The 25,345-nt window shown below is 40.3% G+C and overlaps 1 protein-coding gene across 1 annotated transcript in view; it reads left to right on the top strand.

The window, feature by feature from the left end:
• LAMA3 (laminin, alpha 3) overlaps nucleotides 1-25,345 on the top strand; it is a gene marked incomplete at both ends in the record, with an annotated part of 74,806 nt that overhangs the window by 13,826 nt on the left and 35,635 nt on the right. The window contains 15 exons of the mRNA XM_010133179.1: nucleotides 429-589; nucleotides 2,766-2,874; nucleotides 5,577-5,674; nucleotides 7,958-8,123; nucleotides 8,523-8,649; nucleotides 8,736-8,875; nucleotides 9,240-9,355; nucleotides 9,857-10,068; nucleotides 10,858-11,062; nucleotides 13,581-13,725; nucleotides 14,498-14,638; nucleotides 16,017-16,181; nucleotides 20,186-20,287; nucleotides 21,238-21,321; nucleotides 22,218-22,448. Of these exons, the coding sequence (XP_010131481.1) occupies nucleotides 429-589; nucleotides 2,766-2,874; nucleotides 5,577-5,674; nucleotides 7,958-8,123; nucleotides 8,523-8,649; nucleotides 8,736-8,875; nucleotides 9,240-9,355; nucleotides 9,857-10,068; nucleotides 10,858-11,062; nucleotides 13,581-13,725; nucleotides 14,498-14,638; nucleotides 16,017-16,181; nucleotides 20,186-20,287; nucleotides 21,238-21,321; nucleotides 22,218-22,448 (2,202 nt within the window). The remainder of the gene's footprint in view (nucleotides 1-428; nucleotides 590-2,765; nucleotides 2,875-5,576; nucleotides 5,675-7,957; nucleotides 8,124-8,522; nucleotides 8,650-8,735; nucleotides 8,876-9,239; nucleotides 9,356-9,856; nucleotides 10,069-10,857; nucleotides 11,063-13,580; nucleotides 13,726-14,497; nucleotides 14,639-16,016; nucleotides 16,182-20,185; nucleotides 20,288-21,237; nucleotides 21,322-22,217; nucleotides 22,449-25,345) is intronic.

Consider the following 25,345-nt stretch of genomic DNA (forward strand, 5'->3'; position numbering starts at 1 on the left):
GGAAACAACATACAGCACTGCTGTAGCAGGATTTGTGTTCCTGGAAACATTTTTGGAGTAGACTCAATTTTTAAATGTTACTACAGATAGCTGAGAGATGATGGTGACAATTTTTTAGTGTCATTAAAGTTTCCTTACTTGTACTCTCTGCTGGGGATAAAAGAAATGCTAATATACTTATTTTGAAGCCTTCCTAGAACTGTTGTAGTGTCAGCTGTTTCTTGAACTTGGTTGACTTTTATTAGTGGACAAGGTGATATTTATGTGCATTGCTTTCACTCTGCTGGGTGTCTATTGCTGAGACATGACAGGATTGACCCTGGACTAATGCTGACCGCTTGACTCTCAGGGCAGGAAAAGGGAGTTTCCTGCAAAAAAGGGAGTGAAAAATCTAATGGCTTTTTTCTTTTTCAATGATCTTGACCTAGGTCAATTTGCAGATGACCATAAACGTTCCTCAAGTTGGTCGCTATGTTCTGGTTTTTGAATATGCCAATGAAGAGGATCAGTTATACACTGCTGAGGTAATAATACAGAGCCCTCGACCTGTCGCTGAAGGCAGAGTGAGAATATACAGTTGTAAATACAGGTAAGAATTTCTGAAGTAATGATTAAATAAGCACTTGGGATATAATTATACTTTTTTATATATTGGAATCCATTTAACTGAATATTGTTTGAATTTTAGGGTGTTTTGAAAACAAATATCTGATTCTGTGGGTACTGAACCGACTTTTAATTCCCTCTGTGCAAGCAGCTCATTAAATATTGCTACTGCTTCAGTGAACTGTTTTCCTCTGCAAAGGGTACTTCTTCATACATATTCGTAAATCCTTATATACCATTAGTCTCTGAGTCAGTGGAAGAGCATCACTTTTGGCTGCAGATGCCTGACCTGTTTTTTATTTAGTTGAAAGTGTGTCCAAGGGCTTTGGCTATAAAAAACATAGCAGCCAGTTTTACAAGAGCATTTCCACCGTTTCAAGCAAGAGCTGCTGAAGCAGAAGGATAAAGGTCTAGGAAATTCTGAGTGTAGACATTCTCTGGCTTTTAGGCTGTAGGTGAGGTCTTTAGCTAAATCTTCTTTATTCTTGTTGACTACTGAGACTACTGCAGGTGCTTCTGCACAAGAGAATTTCTCTGTCCTGAGCGAGGTTTTCTTTAACGCTTGGGAATTTCGTCTTACGGCTCAAATTAGGATGTGATCCTGTAGATATTTGTGCCCTTGGTAGAACCTACCTAGTGCCAGGGGACTGCAAACATGCATCTGTTTTTCCCATGAGCGGGGTGTGTGGCAGATTTGAGGCTTAGGGATATTCAGGATGAAATTGCCCACTAAAATGAATCATTTTCATCAGCATGTTTATGATACAGAGCAGAGCTGTGTGGAGCAGTGACCTTGTCAGGTTGTTGCTAGGGAAAGCTCTCATTTTAGTCTGTTACATAACACTTTGAGCCCCAAACTAGTTGCTATAAATCTATTTTATTGACTTTTTTCCCCCAAACACATTTTATGGGTTAATTTTGAACATACTTTTTTGTTCATGTGATGCAGTAAGAACTTGCTCATGAAAATACAAAGAAAGCCCTTGCAACTTTAATGTAGCGATGCAGAAAATTCCTTTCTGCAGCCATTCTGTATGAAGCTAATGGTCACATTGCAAGTAATTGCTGCATCATCTTTCCTAAGCAGGAAGCTACGAGTATCTTCTGTTAAAAAATAAATTAAAAAATGATGAAGTGAGGTACATGCAGATAAGAGTAACTTTTAAAATCGGGAATATATTGTGCCGGGCCTTCTCACAGCTCTATGATCTTGACTTTTCTTAAACGTTGCAAGTTTCCAGCAAATTGCAAATAACGGACCTGTACTTTCCCAGTCTTAAACGCTCTTAACCCTGTGCTGACCTTATTTCTGAGCTGTGCTCTGCACAAGAGTAAAACGTCCACATCTTTGGTTCCCAGAGGAGAAATAGAACCAGGAGAACCAGTCGTTTGGTGGTTACAGCTTTTCACCCGTGGCATGCTGGCTGACCTAGCAGAGCAAAACTGCAGAAGAAAAGGAATTAGAGCCTTACATGACTTCCCTTTAGCAAAAGGGAACTGGTGCTGCTTTTGGCAAGTTGCAGGGGTCTTGTTCCCTGGACAAGACAGAGTTCAAAGGTTTTAGCAGGGCTCTTCCCCTTAGTATGTATTTTTCCTTACCAAAGATGTGCAGCCAGCTGAATGTAGTCAGTAATTTTTTGTTTTTTCACATTTTTTCACTTGTATTGAGGAGTATCTCAGTGTACAGATTAGCTTCCTAAAATCAAGACTTGCCCATCTGTCACTGTGTGGGTGAGGGCTGCTGTTCTACCATCGGTGGTGTGTGACTGTAGTGGAAAGCAGCAGCTGGCGAGTACTGGCACCTCAAGAAGCACAGCTCAGGCATAGACTATTAGTAACATGCCATGTTACACAGCTTGGAAACCTCTGCAGATAGCATGGATATGTATCTGTCTGTTCACATCTGACTTAAAGCAGTAGCTCAAATGGAGAACTGAGATGAGATCTAGAGGTTTGGGCTCTGGGTGAGTCAATCCACGAAGGACAAGCAGTATTTTGTACATGGTATATCCTTTGCCTCACTACTGAGGATACTGCATGTTCACCAGTGACCAAAGGTTCCTTACGATCCAGCAGGTAAGGCTAGCCCAAAGTTACCTAATAGCCTAAACAGCAGGACAATGCCAGCAGGCTCATTTTTAATCCTGCTTCCCTCTCAGTTTCCTTTGTCGCAGCGTTGTAGTTGATGACAGGAACCGCATTGCAGCCTATGAACTTCTAGCAGATACAAAGATATATCTTAAGGCATCATCAATTAATTTTCTTCTGGTAAGTTACCATTTTATTTTTGGTTTTGTAAAACATGTTCCCTGAGTGGGTAAAGAGAGATATTTTTCTCCCTAAGGTCACATGCTGTATGGTAATGTGTGAAATGATGTATATTGGGTGCTTGGATTTGTTTCTTTATATATACTCAGAGAATACTGAGGCAAACTTGATCAGCTTCAGAGATAAACAGAAATTTGCCTTTCTTGACAAGAGTTTTTCCAACCCTCTTGTGCTTTATTTCAGTTCTCCTCTCTCTTCTACATGTAAACTTTAAATGAAAAATCTTGTTAGTTTTTATACTTAATATTTCTCTTTTTTCGTTATCATTCACTTTTTAAAAAATCCTCAAAGCCCATATGGGAGTTTCCTGGGTGTCTTACAAAATTGAGGCAATAAATGCGTTCATTAGTCATATAACTTTTAAATACTTTGACTAACAAGCCTTCACTGCCCTCTTTTGGCCACACCAGAAATACATTTTTCTGGACACAATTTTCTTCTATGTTGTTTCTGCTTTCAGTTTTAGAAACACAAAGTGAGTTACACAGCTGGTTAAAATCTAGAGTGGAAACCCAGCTCTAAACATAGAGTAGTTTCATGGACCTATTAGGATTAACGACTGATACATGCTTTCTTCATTTCATGAGGTGGCGTTCAGTGTGAAAAATACCATTTAAATTGTCTGTTAGCTCCCTCCAGCAACTGATATGCTAACAAGATCCATATTCAATTGATATTATTACTCTGTATTTCCACATATGGAAGTCTCTTATACTAAGAATCTCTGTATTTTTTTTATAAATTTTAGTTTTCATTCTCTGAATAACTTGCCGCAAGATAAATTTTAATGTTCTCCTGAGATACAGGAAGAATTTCCCAATGTTAAATGTTAAGACTGCACTTAGCAAAAGATAGGAGGAAGGGGAAGAAGAAGAGCTTCTGGTATATGGACATGAATTATGGAGTCAGTTACAGCTGCTTTGTAGTTGTAGACCCTTGTGTGCCCCCCGTCATGTAGACTGGGCAGAGGGGAGCCACACCCAACACTGGAGTTCAGAAATCTGGTCTAAATAAGATGGAAATGGGGTTCTTGAGGTCAGCTTTTGAGAGGCTGTTACGACTAGATAGTCTTTGTCTCACACTGATGCATACAAGCTGTCTAAACCCAGACCATGTCTTGCACTAACTTTTTAGCCGCTCATGAAGTGCAGTTCAAAGCCTCCGAGTCTATCCTTGTTCTGCTGCAATGGGCTGGAGTCCTGTGGGTCAGTATATGCAGGACAGGCACAATTTTTGCTGCCCAGGAAGAGGGACTTCTAGCATTCTGCCTTCTAGCTTATCAAGGATTTCTAGTCCCTGCTCGCTACTGCTAAAATGCAAGATGAACTCCCTTAGGACTTGCTTCTAAACTTAATCACTTTGCACATTAATTAATTCTTCCTGTGCAATTGTTATTTATATTAATGCATGGTGCTAGTTATCTTGCTGCTTATCAGGCATTTTTATCTCCTTTTGAAGTAGTACATGCAGAAGTTTTGTAACCTGCACTTATGTATTTTGTAAGTGCATGTAATATATTTTATTAGTGCAAATGATGTGTCTATGCACAAGCCTTCCCTTACGTCCTTACCATGATGGCTGCAGTAGGACTACCACAGCTTCATTTGCTTATGTCTAGATTTGGTTAAAAAAATTTTGGTTAAAAAACCAAAACATGTGAGGTCTTGTTGGCTTTTAGAATGAGTTCTGAATCTATTGGGAGAAATCCTGGTGTCACTGAAACTCAGACCAACAGGTTTTGTGCAAGCAAGCATTTGTGCCTGCATTTCAGAAGGTCTAGGAATTCCCCCAGGGTCCAAAAGTCTCTAAAGCCACAGATGAGGGCATTTCCCTCCTACCTCTGTATGCTCCCTGCCCAGCTTCTAACCTCACAAGCTGGTCTTTTGTCATTCCCATTGCCATACATATATTTATACTTTAATTTATTTAACTTCTTGTCCTGATTTTGTGGGGATGGAATCCTAGGCTAGCCATGGTGTGCAGGCCAGAAGCTTAAGCTGGGAGGGTGAAAAGCCAGGGCAGCTGAGCCAAGCTGACTACCAGGTGTATCCCATGCCATAAATGTTTTGCTCAGTATAAAGGGGGAAGTTTGCCGAGGCCGGAAGTGCCTTCTGATGCTGCTTCTCCTCTTCTTTCTCCTCCCTGTCCCTGGAGGGGCTTGCTCATCATCATCCTGCCTCTGAGGACTGCTTTTCTGTATATGGTGACCACTGTACATTCCCTAGGCTGAGTGTGACTTCGTATACTTTATATTAGTATTAACATTAGGTTTGCTGTTTCATTAAATCTGTTTTCACTTTAAACCATGGGTCTCCTCTCCTTTTCCTGATCCACCTTCTTGGCTGCTGAGGGGTCATGTGGTGATAGAGCAACTCCTATAGTTTAACCCTGGATACAGGCTAAGTGTAGATACTTGTGAACAGCCATGTACCCTTGAGAAGGACAGAAAAATGCTGTTCAACACTGAAGCATTCAGGTGCAGGCAGGTAAAGGGATCCAAAATGTTGTGGGAAGTCCATGACAGAACATGGCTTTGAGCTCAGGTCTCCCTGTGCTAAAATTAGGCTTCATCATTTCAGTTCAGTTCTGGCCTTGCTATTGATGATACTAACTGTTAATTGCGCCTTGTGCTTGTTTTTCAGCACAGGGTTTGTATTATATCAGCTGAAGTATTTTCTCCAGAATATGTGCATCCTGAAGTACAGTGCATAGCTGCCTACAGGAGTACCCACAATGGAAGGTAACTTGCTTGGTTTTCTCCTTCATGGTTTCTGGAGAAGAACTTGAAAGGCAAACTAAATGGGATTTTAATTCTTTTGAACAAACCTTTGCTCAGTGATAGGTAATTTGTAGGCCACTTTTGCAAAGTAGTAGTTGTAAAAAAGCTGAAGTGTGTTAATCTAGACAGTCTGTGCAAGATTTTTTTAATATTAGACTCTTCCTGGCCCATCTGAACTACTGAGTGCTGACGTGTTAGAAAACATGCATCTTTCACACACTGTCCAGTATGATAGGTGTCTAAGCTGGAGAAACACTGCTACTTATAGCTGTGTAGACGTGGCTTAGTGGCGACCTGGCAGTGCTGCGTTAATGGTAGGACTTGATGATCTTAAAGGTCCCTTCAAGGCAAAGTGATACTTTGTTGGGCTGAAATGCTCACCACTCCATCTGGAGTTCCATTCTGCTTCAGCTGTTCCAAAATGGCTTTAATTTGCCGTTAGGTAGGGGATGTGACTGCCCTTCCACGCACAAATCCAGCAGCTCAGCTTGGCATCATTGAACTACTCAACAGGTAAACCCCACTTCCCAACAAGCCATTCCCTTGCCCATCTCATCATAGATGCCATCAGCCTCCATCCCGCTCAGCAATGTCAGGTGACCTTTCTCCTCGATTATACTTGTATAGCACCAGTAATTAGAGCACTCATATACAGCTTGGTTGACCCAGGTTGATGCCTCCTGCAGTGAAGAACTGAACTTTCACTTCCCCAGTAGTCAGGTTTGTGTTCTGTGGAGTGATTCTCTGTCCTATTGAAGATCTTCCCCTCTCCATATGTTTTAGTCTTTGAGCCAGAGGGAAACTATCACTGCAGCTTCCAAATTGGGGAGCCTCACGTTTCAGTTCCTACTGCGCTCCCCGGGATGTCCCTCGTGATGCTCTGCTAAGACTTTCTTCCTGCTGATTTGGCAATAGGAAGGGCCTAAAAGTAAATGTCATTTGCAGGACTACAGAGGCAGAAAGAGTTGGTGACTAGATCTAATAGTTTTCCAGATGGGAGTTTCTAACGTAATGGTTGAATTGCAGTAGAAAGCAGAAAAATGTGGATAGTAAATTGGATAAAAGCATGTGACTGTACTTGGCTTCCAAGCATGCATAGTATTGAGTCACAGCTTTAACTCTCCTGCTTGGAGTGTATTAACTGAAAGCAGGTTTCTAAGACTGAAGATACATGCCCTTGCCCCAAAGGTATTTTGCGTTCCTGGGCGCTTAAATTCTGTGTAAAATGGGAGAAAGAGGCTGGGTAAAAAGCATAATTTAAAATAAAGCTAATGTAGATATGCGTACCTTTTACTTTGGTTTCATGTTGGGTTTTTTAATCTTTTTTTATATTTGCATACTTTATGTTTATGTTCTGTTACTAAGACTATTATCTGGCAGCATTTTTGCATATCTGAAAGTGCTTAGTGTTCACCAAGTTGAAAGAGGGAGAGTCTTGGCTCAGTTTAACAGTAAAGGGATGCTGCACGTGATTTCCCACACAGGCCTGGCAAATGCATCTCGATCCTGGCCTTGGCGTTCCTGTTCTGGCCCTGTCTTGAGGAGAAAATAATCATTGTCTGTTGAGTAATTATGAGGAGTGAACAAATGCTAGCAGGAAACCCCCAAAAACATTTTCTCCTGCGGTCTTGGAAAATACTTCTCTCCATCAAGTTCTTCAGAATTAAATATACGAGGAAAAAATAGTTAAACACAGCAATGAATGAATGAGCATACATTCAAAGAGCACTGTTATTTATCTTGGCTCCAATTCTACAAATATTTGAGTGTATACTTAACTTCTGGGTATTTATGTAGTCCTATTGACTTCAGGGGGAAAACTTGGATGTTTAAGGGATAGACCTACGTAAATATTTGTAAACTGAGAATTCAGTATTAGTACGGATTCTGGTGAATTTAACAGGATTAATTAAAATCTATTTAATTTTTTAACACTCTTGGTTCCCTTAGGTTTCATCTTCCTTAGCAAACGTTTTCTGTTGAAACTGTTCAAGTTATGGAAATTTCGAGTTAATAAAATTACTTAATGTACATTTTCCCCTTTGTCAGTTAAATCTGTACCTCTTGTTTGCATTTCCTTTCTGATCATTTCCGTAGGATCCAAAGAGTAACAGGGGTTACTATTGCATTATTAATTGTAATACAGTGTAATATATTAATTTTTATGAGTTGACTGTTTTTCCTTTTATGATGCTTAGAAAACTCTTCTGGCCCCAAGTGTAATTACTATAATTCTGTGTTTAGTGCAACATGCATTCCCTCAGTGTATGAAACTCCACCTGCAGCTTTGGTTTTGAACATGTTCAAGGATGGGAAGATTTCTGAAGTACAGAGAAATATACTCTATGATCCACTGAGTGCCCCTTTGCCTTCTGACTCAGTTACTGGAGTCACCTTGACACCGTTACAGGTATCTCATATTTTGAAACTTCTGTTTTCTGAGTCGCAAAGTGTGTTCTTATTAACGTTAAATAGATGAAACACTTTAAAGGAATCAAAACTGAATGATGTGATATGATTAAAATGTTGCAGACTGAGTAAGCCGCAATGACAATGTGCAGAAAGAGAGGCAAAAATGCCAACTTCTTTCTAAACTATGCAGTTGTCTCTCAGACTGCAGAAGAACGTTGGATGTGCTTGGTATGCAAACAGATAGAAGCGTGCAGTTATAATGCCATATTCTTTGAAGATACTTAACTTGCTGAGCCCCCTCTTTTTTGTTGCAGGTAGGTGACACAGAGCACAGGTCATAAACCCAAGAATATTTAATGAAAAAAATATACTGTCGGAGCTGTTCCTGTTTCTGCAGAACCAGATTACCTTGAGCGGCAGAGTGCCCCGCTTGGGCAGATACGTGTTTGTGGTACATTTTTATCAGCTGACACACCCAGCGTTCCTCGTGCAAGTGAGTGTGGATGCAGGACGTGTGTGGTCTGGTAAGGATCTGAATTTGATCTAACCCCTCTCCGTTCTCAGTATTTTGGCACATGGAACATTTTTTGGCATTATGGTTTTTTCCTAGGCTCTTTCAATGCTTCATTCTGCCCTCATATCTCTGGCTGTCGGGATCAGGTGATTGCAGAAAACCAAATTGAGCTTGACATTTCTGAACCCGAGGTCTCTGTTACAGTGGCAATACCTGATGGAAGAATGCTGGTTCTGGTATGTTCATTGTGTAAATGCGTTTGGTTTCACCTTTCATTTAGAAATAGATGCAAAGATGAAAGCCCAAAAGAAAGAATTTGTCTTTTTATGGTGTGTTTCAAATTTTTAGGATCTGCTTCTGGTTCGTTATTAAATTTTTAAGATACTGGACACTGGTTTTATTGTACACTGCTTGTGTACATCACAGCTGGGGGTGGGGGGAAGGTAAGATACGTATTTTCCTATTTTTTCAGTTAATATGTTATGGGTTGTGAGAAAATCCAGAATGCATAATGAAACAACATTTAAATATATAAATGCCTTAGCCTGTGGGTTTTTTCTTTTCTCTGAAATGTGAATTTGGCTTTCTTGTTGTTTTAAGGAAAATGTCTTAGTTGTTCCTGCAGACACCTACAGTTATAAAATTCTTGACAAAAAGACAGTGGACAAGTCATTTGATTTTATCAGCCAGTGTGGAGGAAACAGTTTTTATATTGAGTAAGCATTGCTTTCTAAAAAACTGAAACCTTTACTCTGTATTAAAGACTTAAGTATATAATCCTCATCATTGTGCTACTCTAAAATGCTTTTCATGGCTTATGCTGGCCCATTAAATTTCTGAGTCATTTTTCCATGACTTCCTGTTGTAAATGAAATGTAAAGGCAGAGCTTTATTGCTCACAGTGCAAAAGAGGAAAATCTGTGTCATCTTTCTGACTTTGGTACTTCCATCTTTGGTATTTGGTATTTTGTTTGACGTGTCTGAACTGATATGACTAATATATACACTTTCTTTGAAAAAAAACCCTCTTACCTGCATGTCCAAAGTCATTCACCACTAATTTGATTAAGGTATATCCTTGCATGTGTACTGATGCCATCCTTATGTCAAAGAACTGTTTGAAAGGCAGGACCCTAATTTACTGAACCACTGCAATGCACACTCATAACAGTTCCCAAGAGCCAGTACTTACATGATTTATATTTCAATTTAAATAGCCCAGAAGGATCGTCGGCCTTCTGTAAGGACTCGGTAAGGTCACTAGTGGCTTTCTACAACAATGGAGCCCTGCCATGTAATTGTCATAGCGCAGGTGCCATGAGCCCTGCTTGCAGCCCCCTGGGAGGACAGTGTATTTGCAGACCTAATGTCATCGGTCGTCAGTGCAGCCAGTGCCAGACTGGCTACTATGGATTCCCATTCTGCAAGTGTAAGTAGTTACTCAGCACCTCGCCTTTTATTTAATTCTCTGATTTTACTGCACAGGAAGCACAGCGTCACTTTTGTTTAGGGCTTGATCCAGCTTAGATTTAGCCTAGCATAGCTTTCAGTTTAAGGCAGAACTAACCCCAGTCCCTTCAAGCACACCTAGTTCACAATGAAGTGTGCCTTCGCGTGTGTCTGATCAGGTGGAGTAGGCTTATGGTTAAACTGGCTAAAGTCCATATTTCCACCCTTTCAGTCAAATGGATTTTTCTGCACTGACTACTGAACTGTTTCCAAGTTATTACTGTTGTATCCCAATTTACACCTTCGAGATTTTTCATAGGCAGAGACATAGCATTCTTAATTCCTCATATTCTGATATTATTCTTAATAACATCAACAGATTTAGAGATTACATCAACAATCCTCAGATGCCTTCCCAGGTATTATACTCAACATTTATAAACGATGCTTTGTAAAACCAGTGCCCTTAACACCAAAACTATTAGTTGTTTAATACTTGACAGTTTTGGGAAGCAATTAATAATGCCTGTGGTGAAGTTAAGCAACCAATCTGTGGAAAAGAGGCAGACTCTAAAGCTGCTCTTTGAAACTACCATTACGGTTACATAATTGATATATGACCCTGAGTTAAAAACTAGTGAGAGAGAGAGGAGAACCGTGTCCTTTATATATAAAGATTGTGCCTGTTTGTTTCCTATGCAAATTCAGTAACAGCTGATCTGTGTAAGTTGAGATGTGATTGATTTGTAGAACATTTTTTCTGACCTAGTATGCAACTGTGGGCAGCGCCTCTGTGATGACATGACTGGTAAATGCATTTGCCCTCCACGAACCGTGAAACCGAAGTGTGAAGTGTGTGAGAAACATTACTTCAGCTATCACCCTCTTGCTGGCTGCGAGAGCTGCAACTGCTCAGAAGGGGGAGTTGATATGGTGACAAGCCCAGAATGTGACAAAACCAATGGGCAATGCAAGTAAGTTTGTGTGGTGTGTTATAAACAGTGCACACGTGGTTTGCCTCGCTGTTTTTTTCAGGTATTTGGAGGGGATGTGGTAAACTTTGGTTAACAGGAATCTGAGCAGTGCTTGACAATAGTGAAGTCTCAGCTGTTTCAGGAACACCTACAATGCTTTAGTGGAAAACTTGGTTTGTGCAGGTAACTAATGGAGGGATTTGGAATTTCTGGGCTTGCATTCTGTTTGCCAGTGACATGACTTTCCAGCTTGTATGACTTATCCAATGTCAGTTCATAGCAGACATCCAGATCAGAGCTCCTGACTTCTGGACACAAAAATAATTTGTAATGGTGTACATTATTTCCCAAATTCTTAGAACTTTGCAGTTGGCCTTCCACAGTCTGGAGTCTGGATTTAAGTCTAATGATGTTCTTAAGTACTGTAATGTCTGAATGTTTGCAATGAATTTTGAGAAATTCTCATTATAGGTGCTGTGTGTATGAAAAATGCGTTTCATTTGGAGCCATAGGTGATAACTGCCACTAAAATTATGTCTTCTCTATGACATATGCTTCTTTTTCTGTAACTCAGCATGCTGAGATGCTAATAAATTCTTTAGTTTTATTCTCTTGTTTACATTCGTTGTGATAGGTATAGCATACAGCCACAGCCCTAGGGAATGGTCTTAAACTCGGGTCCTGTCACACTACTATAGCTGAACATTTCTATTATTTCCTTGGAGACTGAGTCCTTAAATAGCAAGTGCAAAGACTTTGATAGCCAGCAGGTTGTGTAAGGCCAGGATTAGTTCAGTTTGATTAGTTTGGATATGTCAGGGTACAAATTTCTCCTAACAAAGAGGAATTGGTCCTTTTTGCTGTGGCATGAAGCCTGTAAATATGATAGAGAACACTAATTTTCAGGAAATGCTTATGTTTCCTGCACTGAGATCTTTTCCTAAGTCTGACCTTTTCCTGTGAAGTGAATAATTGTCTTATCCCAAGAGCAAAGCAGGAATCTGTTTTCATATTTAGAAGTTAAAGTGTACAGTATCCTGATACACTCTCAGTCTGGTTAGTCTCTGCTTTCATTTCCCCTATACAACCCAAAATAAAATAAATGCTATGTGAAAATAAATCAGATTAATAATAGAGTCAAATAAAATCTAATACTTCGAAGAAAAGGGTTAGCACATTTCTACTCAAGTAAAATTGAAGATAATTTTTGCAGAAATAGTCACATTTTTCCATTTCAATAAAAAGCTGTATTGCATGATTGTAATGATGATATTTTTCTTGTGCAGCCTAACTGAAAATATCAAAGAAATGACAGATTATTGGTAAAAATCTCTGAAGCAAAATCTGATACTTAGCAAATACTTTTGGACCGATCGCTGAAGTATATAGCTGGCTACTACATTCTGGTTAATACTTTTTCTTCAGTGGATTATATGAAGTTCAAAGTCCCCATCCAGCTCCAGTTATCTGTGTGTAGGGGTAGTGTATACAGAGAGACTCTCAAAAACCTCGCCCATTGTTTGGAGAATTGAGTAATTGCTTTTGCATGTTATGTGAAGTGCAGTTTAGCTTGTCTGCATACTTAAACTGTTTATTCCCATTAAATTCCTGGTGTTAGTGCATGTACGAGTTTGGTGCTGAGAGCTAAAGGAGACTCCACCAACTTGCTGGGACTTTTTAAAAAATTATCACACTAAAATGTAAGGATGTGGATGGTGGTGGTGGCAGACAGTCATTATCAGTGGATCTTTACTCTCTTGAAACCTCTTTGGGCTGGTACAGACAGTTTGTCAGTACAGACAGGAGGAAGAGGGATTATCAGACCTACAATTTCACTAGCTTTATCAGACTGTACAAGTTTGCTTTAAAGGTAAGATGAAGTAGCTGCTGTAATGGAAAGATGTTCTCTTATCTAAAGCCTTGCTCTTAGTTTGGTGTTGTTTTTTGCATCTTCTGAACCTAAACAACTTCAAGGCATTCAGCCGTCACTGCGAGCAAAGTGGATTTTATCCTTTGCAAACAGTTATAAACTAACCCAAGCCTTGGGTGGTTGAACTAACGCAAGCGTGGCAGGTTGAAATCCCCGTAATTATTCAAATGCCTGGGATTCTCCGCCTTTTTGTTAGCAGGTGAATGCCTCAAGTAATGCCCAGTCAGACATATTTTTCCAGCTCTGTTACCTGTGCGCAACATCCACGTTTCATGCCTTGGTGTGTGAAAAGAATAGTTCTGGACTGCAAGCACTGAATAGCTGCAGAAGTTTGATTCTACTGTGAGCATTTGTATGCTTCAAAGTCAAATCTATTCCTCATCAGTTCCATTACCATTTAAAATGTCTCACCATTCAGATCTGAGAACAATACTAACCTGCTGCTGTTTCTCCGTGGAGATCATAAAGTTGTGTCATAGCTATGCATTCACTTCAAAGATCCACCTGCCTTTTGTTTTAATCTTCCTTCTTTGCACCCTTCCTGCCTCCTCTATTGACTCCTTCCTCTACGTTTGTTTGTTGATAAAGATGCAAACCAGGAATAAAAGGAAGACGGTGTGACCAGTGTGCTCCTGGTACTTACAGTTTCCCAAACTGCGTGCCCTGTAACTGTAACAGAGGTGGAACAGAACCAGATGTTTGTGATCCTCAGACAGGAGTTTGTCTCTGCAAGGTCAGATAAATCCAATTAATTCTGCATTCACAAGCATTTTGTGCACCTCAGTGACTATTTCGTATTTAATGGGTTGAATGAAGTGAACTTATCATTAAGTTTTCAGTAAAAATTAAATGCAGCGGTACAAAACCATCATACCTTGCAGTACATGCACAGATTATTGTAGTAGCAGTTAAAAGCTGATTTTTAATGAGTACAGCATCTGCCAGTTTTAAAGGCAGTCAAGATGTTACAGAGCTGCAGAGATGTCCGTTGAACCGCCAAAGCAGTCTGTACCCTGCACAGATCTGCTTTATGCATCTGCATCTTGGCGTTGGTTGTTAACCAGGACCCATGCTTTTTTTAGCCGTGTTTGTTGACATACGTCAGTTGACATTTCCCCACATCATTACATCCAGGAAATCTTCTTTTGTTCTGATCTGCATAATGACATGTGATAAATGTGAACTTTCGCAAGTGACCTTTTATATTGTAGGTATGGAAAAGCCAACAGGAGGCTTTTGGCAGGGAAGTTACCACTGTCTCTGACTAGTATTTGTTACTCAGTGGTTCCAGTAAACTGGAACAACAGCTCATAGCTAAGATAGTCTTCAAGAAGTCAGTTTTATTTTCATTTGGATTATAGTGTATCAAGACAATTACACATTATCATTCACGTTTCCATACAATTAAATATTCTTTCAGATTTGTTTCGTGTGCAGGAGGTTTTGGGGGTCTCATGAAAACCAAAAGGAAAGCACTGAGATTTCTTTCAACTATGCCTTAACAGGAGAATGTTGAAGGTGGAGAATGTGATACTTGCCGACCAGGATCCTTTTATCTGGACCCTTCTAATCCCAGGGGATGCACCTCTTGCTTTTGTTTTGGGGCAACCACCAACTGTCGCAGCACAACTCGTCGTAGAACCAAGGTGTGTCCAATAGTTTTTTTTTCCTTTGCTAACATGAACCTACATTTAATCCATTGAGGAAATGCCAGATTTCTTCCAAAATTAAAAATACATTTTATTAGTTTCTAAGCATGAGAAATTTTTGTAAGCAATAGTGCAGATTTAGTGCAGCCTTGTTAAGGCCTAGGCATAGTCTGAAGGTGCCTTTCAGCAGAAAAGGCTGTTTGTCTAGAAAAAGCTGTTTGTCTAGAAATCACTGGTTGGACTGAAGGTGAGCTAGCCCTCTATTGCTTTATCTTCAGACACTAGTCCATCATTAAAGTCAACGGTCTCCTTCAAGCTGCTTTGATAAGCAGTGTCATTTTATATGTCTATATAATAGATGCATTTTGAAACCTAAGAAATGCGTGCCTGATACTACAGAGATTGTAAAAATTGTCTTTCTCACCTCCCTGTAAAAAAGACGACATCAAGTGTGAGAAGATATTTTTTTAGTGGCATCAATGAATGCTAAGATGGCTGCAAACAAACAAACAAAAAATCAACTGCCTGAAACCATGCAAAAGAAAGAAAAGACAGAAGCAGAGTCCTAGAATTATGGATGAGGAGTTTAGTTTAGGCTTAGACATAGACTAGATGCAATCTGTATTGTGGCACTTCACTGTTTACAAGCAAAAGATGAAAATCTGGCCTCAGTGACATCAGTAGCAAGCTTCCATTTGCTTTAACAGAATTTGCTCTAGTGATTACATGACGTCACCAAAGTCTGGTTTTTTGAAAACATGTCTGTCTTTCTGTTTTATTGCTCTGGCCAGCCAAGGGCCACCCACCACAGAACTGTTCTGGTACATATGCATAACTGCTTTCTTTACCACAACATAATGACAAAGGATGTACAGTCTTTATAAAACAACAGCCATGAACACAAAATGTGCATTAAAGAGCCAGAATATGAGGCTATGTTGCCTGCCTTTCCAAAATATCCTGCTGTGTCCCCTCCCAGTTAACGTACCACAAGAGGTCTGCACTCTTTTAGGTTAGTATCCTTGGTTTGATCTTGAAATGGATGTAAAAAAGACACCTCCAAATTATATCCTTGGGTTTGTATACATAATTCCTAGTCACCTCCAGCAGAGTTATGTCTTCATGTGACTGAAGATGGAATTTAGTTTGCAGCTGACAAACCAAATGCTGCATCCCAAGTAGCTTTGGCACATCTGTCCCACTTACACTCTCTGTTGAGGTCCTTACAGCATCCATTGTGGAAAGACTTTAGGCTGGCCCTGAGTTGAATTTTTTGCTACGGGAATTGTAGAGGTATAACAATTTTTCCTCATTACTTGGTAAAGTTTAATAAAGGGTGAGACAAACTTCTATTTTCTTTATGTATTTTCATTAGTTTGTGGACATGAGAAACTGGCGCTTGGAGGCTGTGGATGAAAATATTGACATTCCAGTCACTTTCAATCCAGTCAGTAACAGTGTGGTGGCTGATGTTCAAGAATTGCCTGCTTCAGTGCATAGCTTGTACTGGAAAGCACCACTGTCTTACCTGGGAGAGAAGGTAAAGGACACTTAACTCATTGGTTTTAATAACATGTATTCATTTTTTGCCAGCATTGTTGATAAGAAGTCTTGCTGTTTTTCTCTGTATGTTTTTTTTCTCTTCCCTCACGAGATTCTTCCAACTCTTGTCATGCCAGGAATGACAACATTTTACTTCCGATACAGAGTCACAATTATAACCAATAACACAGAATTACTTGGTGCCAGGTAGGTCTTTTTGTAAACAGCATGGTCAGGAGCTGTATTCAGGTAGCTGGTACCTTCACTTGCTTTTCTGAAACCCAGAACACGTAGAGCTTGCCGATGTACCTGAGTATCTTCTAGACTCCCTAGAGTATCTTCTGGGCAGATTTCCAAAAGAATAAAAGGTGATTACGTGCTCGGTGGCATGCAGGAAAAACAACCTTTTGCTTTCCATATGTTGCTTGGGAAGAGCAACACCTGGTTTTCTAACCTTTGTGTTCTTTGAACTACACGTTGCTCTTCCTACTCGGGCACAGAAGCAGTCTTTTGCTCACAGTTAAAACCTATCACATTTCAGCCAGGGGACCCCTCTGACCGCAGTGACGTGGCTAGTGGTGGCTTGCAGGCCCAGAGCCTCATGTTCATCCTGTTTGGAACTCTGATGGTGTTGATAGTTGTAGGACATACAGGCTTTTCAAATGCAATCCTACTGTTGCATAAGTGGAAACAAACAGGATAGACACCAGACCATTAAAGATGGTGATTTTTTGAAGTTCCTCTTTGTCCTCATTTTAAAGATAAGAGCAGTGTTTTTCATCCTGCTCTCCTGTGATCAGAGATACAGATCTTTCAGGTGAACAGCATATTTAGTTAGGGAGATTTTTCTGAAATTCATAGACTAATAGAATGCTTTGGGTTGGAAGGGATGTTTAAATGTCATCTAATCCAACCCCCCCTGCAATGAACAGGCATATCTTCAACTAGATCAGGTTGCTCAGAGCCTCGTCCAACCTGACCTTGAATGTTTCCAGGGATGGGACTTCTACCGCATCCCTGGGCAAGCAGTTCCAGTGTTTCACCACCCTCATTGTAAAAAAATTTCTTCCTTATATCTAGTCTAAATCTCCCCTCTTTTAGTTTAAAATCATCACTCCTTGTCCTGTCGCAACAAGCACTGCTTAAAGAGTCTGTCCCCATCATTCCTATAGGCCCCCTTTAAGGAGGCCTCTTTAAGGAAGGCTGCAGTAAGGTCTCCCTGGAGTCTCCTCTCCTTGAGGCTGAATAATCCCAACTCTCTCAGCCTGTCCTCACAGCAGAGGTGTTCCAGCCCTCTGATCATTTTTGTGGTCTTCTCTGGACCCACTCCAACGGGCCCATGTCTCTTCTGTGGTGAGGGGTCCAGAGCTGGATGCAGTGCTGCAGATGGGGTCTCACCAGAGCAGAGCAGAGCAGAGGGTCAGAATCACCTTCCTTGACCTGCTGGTTATGCTTCTTTTGATGCAGCCCAGGATATGGTTGGCCTTCTGGGCTCTGAATGCTTGTGGCCAGCTCATGTCCAGCCTTTCATCCACCAGTACCCCCAAGCTCTTCTCCCAAGGGCTGCTCTCAATCCACTCACCCCCCAGTCTGTATTGATACTGGGGATTACCCTGAACCAGGTGCGGAACCTCGCACTTGGCCTTGTTGAACCTCATGAGGTTCACACAGGCTCACTTCTCCAGTTTGTCTTGGTCCCTCTGGATGACATCCCATCCCTCAGGCATGTCAACTGCACCACTCAGCTAGATGTATCTGCAAACTTCCTGAGGGTGCACTTGGTCCTACTGTCAATGTCACTGATGAAGATATTAACCATCACTGGTCCCAGTACAGACCCCTGAGGGACACCACTTGTCACCAATTTCCATCTGGACATTAAGCCATTGACTGCTATGCTCTGGATGCGACCATCCAACCAACTCCTCATCCACTGAACAGTCCACGTGTCAAATTCGTATGTCTCCAATTTAGAGAGAAGGATGCTGTGGGGGACTGTCTCAAAGGCTTTACGGAAATCCAGATAGATGGCATCCGTAGCTCTTCTCTTGTCCACCGATGTAGTCACTCCACCGTGGCAGGCCACAAGGTTGCTCAGTCAGTACTTGCACTTGGTGAAGCCAACTTAATGTTATAGAGGTTCTTGTTTCAATGTCTACAAATTACTTTACAAAGAAACTTCACGTTAAAGCATACATTACCTACTACAGTGTTAAGCCAAAATGACTTTTGTTGTTCTCATAACAAAATATATAGCACGCAATGACTCCTTTTAAACACAGGTATTAAGAAGAGTGCTATGAGTTTTATGTTGCATGTTGCAGTATCTAACTAGGCATGTCATAACTTGCTTTTATTTACAATGTCTGTAAATAAAGTAGTTCTATTTTTGGACCTGCTATTACTGTAATGCTCTGTGTGTGTATTTCATCACAGGCAATACTGCAGTAATGACAGTACCGTGTGTGTCGTGTCCCCCTCCCCCCATACTGTCTTGCTGCTAGTTTTACAAGCTCATTTACCAATTATTCACATTACCATATTCTGAAAATGTCCAGTTTTGATCTACTTCCAGTGATAGCATCTTTTTTGGAGAATGTGGACAGTCAGAAATTCACACTGAGAAATTCAGATCACATTGTCACCATTTTCTGCTCTTTTTTATTTTAATATCCTATTTAATAAACCACTCTTAATGTTAGAAAATAAATGCTATACATATAGAATACAGAGGCTAGTTTGTAACACCAGTATTTTCCTGTTTAAAAAAATCATTAGAAAAGCAGTAACATAACAGCCTGTCATATGGTGCAGTCCTAAAACGTGTGTTAAACAGAAAATCAGCTCTAATTTAATTTGCTTATATTTAAAAGAAAAATTATTTATTCGTGGTTTTGATTGTGTTGGCAAAATATAACAAATGTTCCAAATGATGCTTTTGAAAATCCAGTTGGCTAAAGGTAATAGTATTAATTACAGCTCTGTAAGCCAAAGAACAAATCTAGTACTGAGATGTCTGGTTTTTTTGTAATTCATTGAAGTACATGGAAGGGGATAGATGAAAGGCTGGTGCTTGCCTGCAGAACCCCAAAACCTGACCAAGCAGTTGATCTTGCCATATCAAAACCAAGCATAAGCTGTGAAGGTAAACAGCAAAGGGTGCAAAAAAAGCAGTCCATCAGTGGCAAAACACCTCATTTCACAGAGTACCCACAAACATTCCTTCTAGGCTCTCCTTGGAACAAAAACTGTCTGGGCTGTGCCTGGAGTTTCCTTTCCTCTCAGTATGTTTTGAACTGAGTCACTTATGCTCCACCCAGGGAAGCTGTCAGGTGATTTAAACATACATGCCCAAGTCTTTGTTCTGGGCAGCAACATACATATTTGGTTGGGTTTGAGGATGCCTGTGGTCACCTGTAGCTGAGATGAAAGAATTGAGGTTTCAGCACAACCTACAGCAACAGTCTGTTTTCAACAGAGGTGATATCGGTAGAAGTCCTGTCCTTCAGAAGGTGGAACAAAGATTTCCTGATTAGATTCCTACTTGTAATAAGTTTAGAAAATTCTGGCCTACGAAAGCCACCTTTAAACGTGCTTAGTATGACTTCTTTTTATCCATGGCTGTTGATGGGGTTCACTACCACTTGCATTGTCAGTCAGATGTCTGCTCTTAGTAAGCCAAATCTGTTCTCTCGGGTCAGAGGAAGAACAACGTTCATGTGATTTCTGCATGACACAGATGGCATGATCCCAGGTGTGGAAAAATGCAGATAATCTTCCAGAGAAAAGGAACTGCTCAAAAAGTGATGTCAGCTGCACAAAGTAAACAAAGTGGAAAGTAACTTCTTCCAAGTAACACATATTTTCGTACTTTGTCTAAAGAACAGAGAATAAATATATTCTTTTCAGTGCTGGAAGAGGGGGTAAACTTGAATACAAAGTTATATCCATATCAAACAACAGTGCAGTCAAGTATCTCTGTTCTTGTGCGTTTTGTTACAGCTTTCTTCATATGGTGGCTTCCTAAGTTACCAAGTGAAATCTTTTGGCTTACCTAGTGAGGGCATGGTTCTCCTGGATAAGAGACCCGATATACAACTAATAGTAAGTTTTGAATTTTTTTTTTTCTTTCAAGCAATACTATATTTTTTCTGTTATCTGACAACTCTGACCAATTTTGCTTCTACAGTGTGATTAACTTTTACAGCAACTTGCTACAGTTCTATAAAAGTGATTTTGCTGCATTTTGCTCAGAGCCATCAACACACTTATCTCTCTTGTCAGAATAACATATTATTAAGCATAACTGACTTGAGAGCAAATAAAAAGATAAAATGGGATTTTGTCTGTAAAATGCACCTGTGGAAGAAAAAAGATAATTAATGCCTTGCACATTTGTCAACAAGTACGGCCTTGGCTTTGCAAAATATGCCCTGGATTCCATGGGTAATTAATCTCATTTTCTGTGAGCACTTTCCTCAGTATAAAATTAAGCATAATTATAAGGCTTGAAGGGACTGAAGTAAAAATGCATTTTATGTTAACAGTTCTTTAATTTAACCACTTCAGAGCCAAAATTGAAATCTTTAACTGTTTCTTGAAATTCCCAAGGAAGCGGTTTTGTTTCTTCAGCCCATCAGAAATACTAAATCGGTATTCTAGGGTTCTTACTGGGAAACATGCCTCATAAAGTACTTATGGTAGTATCCAAAGTTGTTTGTGCACCTGGATGCAAAGAAGAGTATTTGAAAATGCAAAAACTTTTTTACTCAAAAGCAGTAACTAATTAATTTGAAAATTGCTCAGCATTAATTTAATTTTCTTGGTGTTTTATTTAAAAGCAAGGTTGTTAATGGGTGAAAGCAGTGAAAACCCTGCTGACAACGGAGCACTGTTCTGCTTCACTGACAAAATGACACGCCATTTTCCTAGTATTACATAGTTTTTATCCCCCAAAGAACAGGATTAATGTGCTGCACCAGATTTTATTGCATCCGAACACTTTACCATGAAAACTAGTGAATCAGCAATGTTATTTCCTTGTTCTCACATAGGGACAGCAAATGAAAGTTGTTTACATGGATCCCAACAACCCACTGCCTGACCGTCAATATTATGGCCGTGTGCAGCTAGTTGAGGTAAGAAATTAGAACAGGAATGGCCTTCCGTTTTATTCCCAATGGCACATAAAAAATACACAGGTAATATGTGCACCAGGACCGAATACTGTAGACCTTAAATATAAACAACATTTTCTCTCTTTCTTTACTGCCACATTGAACCTAGGTTCAATGGTCTTTGCACCTGATTTTAGCAAATCTAAGTTAGGGATCTTGTCCACTTTAGCCCTTAGCACTCCCTCCAGGGCCAGTGGAGTAATAGAATCAGTCATCAATGGAAGGTGACTCATTGTAGCCCCAGACTGTACTTAATAGGGATGGAATGAGCTGTTATCTGTTTTTCTTGGTGACTAGCTACCTCATTTAGAATGGGTGTCCAACACTCAGGCAAGTGAACTTAGCAGGGATTATTCCTACCTTAAATATGTGTTCAGAAGGTCAAACTGGGCTATTCATTTCTGTCTCATATATAGGCAAAAAAGATGCTTCGTCAAGCCAGATTCCATTTTCAGTAATGCTGTGCCTATTTGCAGCAAGAAAGCATGAAGGCAGCCTTCAAAGACTGGATTTCTCGGTCTTTGCTTATTCTTAAAGATAGAAGTATTTTCATTCACCCCTTTATGGTTTGGTGAGTGATACCTCAAAGAAACGTGGATGACTGAAGAACCTACGTGCTTCTTCACTTTTCGATACTTCAATGCCATATGTACCTTGTAAAATAAAGGATACAATCTGTTCTAATGCTCGTTATTCCTTTTTCCACATCTCCCGTGTTTACATTCATTATATTTGTTTTCCTGACCTCTATTTCACCCCACACCAGTTGGCACTATAGAGGTCTGTTTTTCTCACTTTTTCTGTTGTCCTGTCTTTGCAGATAACTTTTGTTCTCATTTTGTATCCTTAATGTGCAGGGAAATTTCAGGCATGCCAGCAGCAATAACCTTGTATCCAGAGAAGAACTGATGATCATCCTGTCTAGACTAGATGGCTTATATATCAGAGGCCTTTACTTCACCGAGACTCAGCGATTAACCCTCGGTGAGGTTGGGCTGGAAGAAGCCACCAGTGCAGGAAGTGGCAGCGTTGCATACAGTGTGGAGACATGCTCCTGCCCGCCGGAGTACACTGGTGACTCATGCCAGGTAGGGAGCGTTTACCTCCACACTGTTACCTCCGTCTTCTGTCTTGCCTACAGCTATACATACTGGTTTAGTTAGAGGAACAGGCTACTTATTAATTAGATATGCCTCTTGTAAGCATGTGCACTTTCAGTGGCTCAAATACTTCCACTGCCTAAGACGCACTGTAGGGTTATTCAATTCATGGTTGCTTTTGTGGAGCTGTGAACACCATTTTACATGTGTAAGGCACTATAATGAGGGATTCTTCTGTGATGCCCTCTGAGAGGCTGAGTAATCTCAATCGATATTTACTTTAAAGGAGGGAATGTCAGAACTGACTTGAGTCTGTGAGGCTCTACACTGGGGGGAAGATTCCTGGTGTTCCTTAATTTAGCAGGGTCCAAGGGAAGTAACCTGAACCAAGATAATTCTGGATTCTTTACCATTTTGATAGGAAATTGTTTGAAAGCTGAACTTAGCATATTTGCGGAAAACATTTGGAAATATTTTTATTAAAGATGATGTAAACATTGCAAAGTAATATTGTTACCTCAAGGATGGTGCAAATCTGGCCGCAGTTGTATATCCTGTCCCTGATGCTGTGCCTGTAGCTGTAATTCTTTTGGTTGTTACTTTGCTTAGCTTACTGCTTGACTGTTCCCATGCGTAAGCACCCAAGGCGAGTACTGGAGAGATAAGTGGTGTACCAAGTGCACAAAATATAAGGAATTATTCTCTCAGAAAATGGCTGAGGGTTACCATAAAGCAGCAAATACCTTATTATCCTTGCAAACTTTTTTGAAATGAGAATGAAAGAATAATATCTAGACTGGAGCAGCTGCAGAGAGACTGAACAAAACAAACATGGCTGGTGTATGTCTAGTGTGCATCCAGTACTCGCATCTGTCTATTCATCATCTGTTGAATACCATTTTGGAAATTGTTCTAAAAACTGTTTTTTCCACACATTTGATGTTCTGTGCCACACACAGATTGCAGAGCATTGACTGAAATTCCCCCTGTTTTCAACATACTGCCCTGATAAACAAAGCTGTTGGGTTTTTGTATATAACCTGGTGGAAATACATAGCCAAAGGAAGTGATCAAGACACTCACCTGGGTAGTTCATAAGGCCTATATGGTGCCTGATGCAGCATTACTCAGGCAGTGATTTACTGCTTTAATCACCATCTCTGTCTGGCTGCTTTAGGTGGGGAGGAGGTGATGCATGCCACGCCCCAACTTAGGTATATATTGAGCCACAGGAACTGCGGGGTTACTTGTTAACCTCAGGAACAGTAATGTGTGCTGTACTACTTGACTCACGTATAAAGTTTAAAGGTGGGGCCCATCACAGCACGCAGCCTTGTTAATCTGAGTCAGAAGTGGAGAAGAAGGGACAGCGTAAGAGAACGGGTGAGCACTGAAAGGGCAGCAGTGTATGTTCGCAGTGGAGCTGAAGTGAAATCATGGTCCACGCACAGAGGCTGCGGAGTGCACGATGGCTGGTTGTGACATTAGTAGCCCTGGGGTGTTGTTTATCACACGGTATGCAACAGAGACTATGGTATCCTCACCTTCAGGAAAGGAGTCAGCAGCAGCAAGTTCAAAGGGATTTTTACCTGAGACAGGTAATGTGTTAATTTTTGTTTCTGTGCTTCCTTCCTTTTTCTCTCTGTTTTTAAATGGACTAATTTGATAACAACTTGCAGATTACATAAGATAAAAGTGGTAAGAAGGCTCATCTTATGTCTCAAAGTACTTTGGTAACAAAAGCATGTGTGAGAAGTTTCTTTTAAATTGCTGTTTACTGGAAAACAGTCAGCCTGAACTCCTGAGCACTTAAAAGTGCCTAGAGCTGTATCTTCTACTGGGAGCAATTTCTCAGTATCACAAATGCTGCTTCAAAAACAAAGTGCCCACATACTCCAAATGTGCTGTTTTAAAGACAGCATAAATAGAATAACAAAAAGCTGCAAGTATTTTTTTTCCGAATCCATTTGGTATATTTTTAAAATGAGTGATTCTTTTTGCTCTCCAAAAAGACACTTTCAGTAAATAAAATTTATATGCATTAGAGCCTATATTTTACTTTGTTGTGCAGTTTAATGTATTTCAGTCCCTGAGTTCTTCAGAAGTGGTGTATATTGGCTTCCTGTTGTTCAGGGAAGATATTCACCCTTTAAAAAATGTATCTGAAAAATTTCAAGTGCCTGTTCTAAGTTCAGTCCTTGCTCACAATGAAGGCAGCATTAAAAGCTGTTGATGATATTAGTATTCTGCATGCCTTTTTTTTTTTTGCTTTCATTTATCCTTCATGTAAAGAAGACAAAGGTGCCTCTAGCAACTGTTGTTTAAACAGCAGTAATTCATTATTCCTTTTGGAATCTGCTTTGGGAGAAGTGATTTTTTTAATGTCTGGTAGTTACATGGCTGATAAATTCACTAGTTAATCCTGCCCCTGCATAAATACTTACACCTCACACCACCAAAACATGATTTGAGACACCATTCCACAAACCCCTTGGCTCTTCACATTAGTCCCGTAAGTCTTCGTGGTGCAATTGCTATTAGAAAATATTTATTGCTTTAAAGTTCAACTGTTACTTGTTTTGTGGATGTCATTGAAGCCAGCCCCTAACTGTGAGGTATAGGTACAGTGCAGAAGTACATTGCTGGAGGCAGGACCCTGGGAGGTGTTGACTTCATGGGGAGCACGCCTTTCTCCCCGCTTCTGATCTTCCTTGCACCACACCAGCTTAGTCACTAGTGAACAGGAGCTAGAGAATAGAAAAGACAGGCTTATACCTGGTTAGTGTTGGTGTGGTAGGTGTGCCAGAAGGATGCTGAGCAGAGAAAGTGGTATAGAAGGTATAGGGGAAGGCTTCATGCCCAGGAGGAATTGCTTGTACTTTCCC

Source organism: Buceros rhinoceros, unplaced genomic scaffold, assembly GCF_000710305.1.
Source record: "Buceros rhinoceros silvestris isolate BGI_N320 unplaced genomic scaffold, ASM71030v1 scaffold1223, whole genome shotgun sequence".
NCBI classification, from domain to species: Eukaryota; Metazoa; Chordata; class Aves; order Bucerotiformes; family Bucerotidae; genus Buceros; species Buceros rhinoceros.